Source organism: Dendrobates tinctorius, unplaced genomic scaffold (assembly GCF_039654945.1).
Source record: "Dendrobates tinctorius isolate UK_male_01 unplaced genomic scaffold, ASM3965494v1 ptg000151l, whole genome shotgun sequence".
NCBI classification, from domain to species: Eukaryota; Metazoa; Chordata; class Amphibia; order Anura; family Dendrobatidae; genus Dendrobates; species Dendrobates tinctorius.
The window spans coordinates 13,865,851-13,867,764 of NW_027361818.1; the positions used below are offsets into that span (position 1 = coordinate 13,865,851).

The window sequence follows — 1,914 nt, forward strand, 5'->3', positions numbered from 1 at the left end:
CGCTGATGAGGCTACATACTGTCTTGTAGACTGCAACACATATCGATATGGGGTGTGACGCCTACTGGAAGACTGGAGTAGAAAATAAGACCAACGAAGGAGGGAGAGAAGCCTCTTTAAAGAGGAAAGAGGAGCCGCATTGTCATAACAGGTAAGGGGAAGAGTGGAAGGCCCAAAGCAGTTTAGTATGAGGGTTTATTATTTTTTATACTCCTTCCCTGCAGATTTGATTTGTAATGTATCTAATTAATTTCCCCCTCCTGAATAGAGCAAATCCGATTAATCAAATTTTGGGACATTCTGTGACTTTTGGACTTCTTCTGTCACAACTAGTTACCACCAATGAAGCACCAAGGACTGGTTCCTAGCTAAGGCATTAGAAATTTTATGAGAGTTATTGAAACCAAACATAAACTTTTTTATTCAAATAATGCTTTCTCTATTGTTTATTGTTCCCAATAAATAACTTCTCTATGATGACTCTCATTTCATGGTTTCTCAAGCAGTATATGATTGGGTTGAATAGGGGAGTTATGACAATATACAAAAATGCAATCAATTTGTTAATGGTCAAAGTATCTCCATTAGCGGGCACCATGTAGATAATAATGAGGGTTCCATAGTACATGGTGACCACTGTGAGGTGGGAGCTACAGGTGGAGAAGGTTTTCTTTCGTCCTCTTGTAGAAGATATGCCAAGAATTGTTATAAAAATGTAGATATAACTGACAACAATTAAAATGAAAGGTATGGCAATTAAAGGAACAGAAACAATCAAGATCATTAACCGATAGGCAAATTTGTGAGAACATGTAAGTTCTGCAAATGGAATGATATCACAGAAAAAATGATTAATCACATTGGGGCCACAGAAAAAAAGTTGACAGAGAAAGTTTAGAGTGATCTGGGTCAATAACAAGCCAAAAACCCAACAATAGATGAGCAATAAATTCTGAAGTCTTGTGTCCATGATGGTATTGTAGCGAAGAGGATAACAAATGGCCAAGTACCGGTCATAAGCCATGACTACGAGGAGGTGACATTCTACACACCCTGTGACACAGTAAAAATAGGCCTGGGTAATACAACCCCTGACAGAGATGGTGGCTCCTTCCAACCATATAACACGTAACATGTTGGGAACAACAACTGTTAAGAACATGAATTCAACAACTGATAACTGCTGGAGGAAGAAGTACATGGCAGAATGGAGCTGCGGTGTAGTAGACACTAACGCTATGACCATAGCATTTATCATGAGGGTTAAAATGTAAATCACCAGTATCATACTAAATAAAACTGTGGCCCAAATGCCAATAACATCTGGGAAACCCAAGAGAAGGAATTCAGAAATTGACTGGTTGCTTTTATTCATATTGCATTAATATTAATGTATATTTGAGTATTAACGTAAAATTGGCTTTGGTGGTCAAAATTATAGATCCTCAGTCAGTGTCCAGGACTCCATCTTCTCTTGTCAGTGATGAACTACTTCATTAATATATTCAATATAATCATCTGTATTACAATATAATAGAATCTAAATCATTTTTAGGTTATCCAATGGAAAGAGTAAAATTTGGGGTTGAGTTAAGTTGGGTTAAGCCTAAGAAAATACAAGAATAAAATGTTATAATAGATAAAAAAAAGTAATTTGGAGCTGAGCTTGTTATGATGATGGTTCGCGAGGTTGTTCTTGGGGTTAATACTTATTCTAAAGTTATCAAAAAGAGTCAACATTTTTATAAAATAAATACTCACCTCATGGATCACCCTCTGTGACCTATCTGCCTCTTCTTTTAACTGTACAAATGACTTCCAATGACAGGAACATGTTACCACTGCCCGGTCACATGCCCGTGTGCAGAAACATCACCGATATGGTTGGACAAAGAACGGTGGGAGATCAGACAG

General features: G+C 37.3%; 1 protein-coding gene across 1 annotated transcript; it reads right to left on the bottom strand.

The window, feature by feature from the left end:
- Nucleotides 1-439: 439 nt before the first annotated feature.
- LOC141049921 (olfactory receptor 6P1-like) lies at nucleotides 440-1,375 on the bottom strand. Its single transcript, XM_073546762.1, has one exon. The coding sequence runs from the start codon at nucleotides 1,373-1,375 to the stop codon at nucleotides 440-442; it is 936 nt and encodes a 311-aa protein (XP_073402863.1).
- Between the last annotated feature and the right edge of the window lie 539 nt (nucleotides 1,376-1,914).

What these genes read in the sequence shown, in the direction of transcription:
- LOC141049921 (XM_073546762.1), bottom strand. Translation starts at nt 1,375, where the DNA reads ATGAATAAAAGCAACCAGTCAATTTCTGAATTCCTTCTCTTGGGTTTC.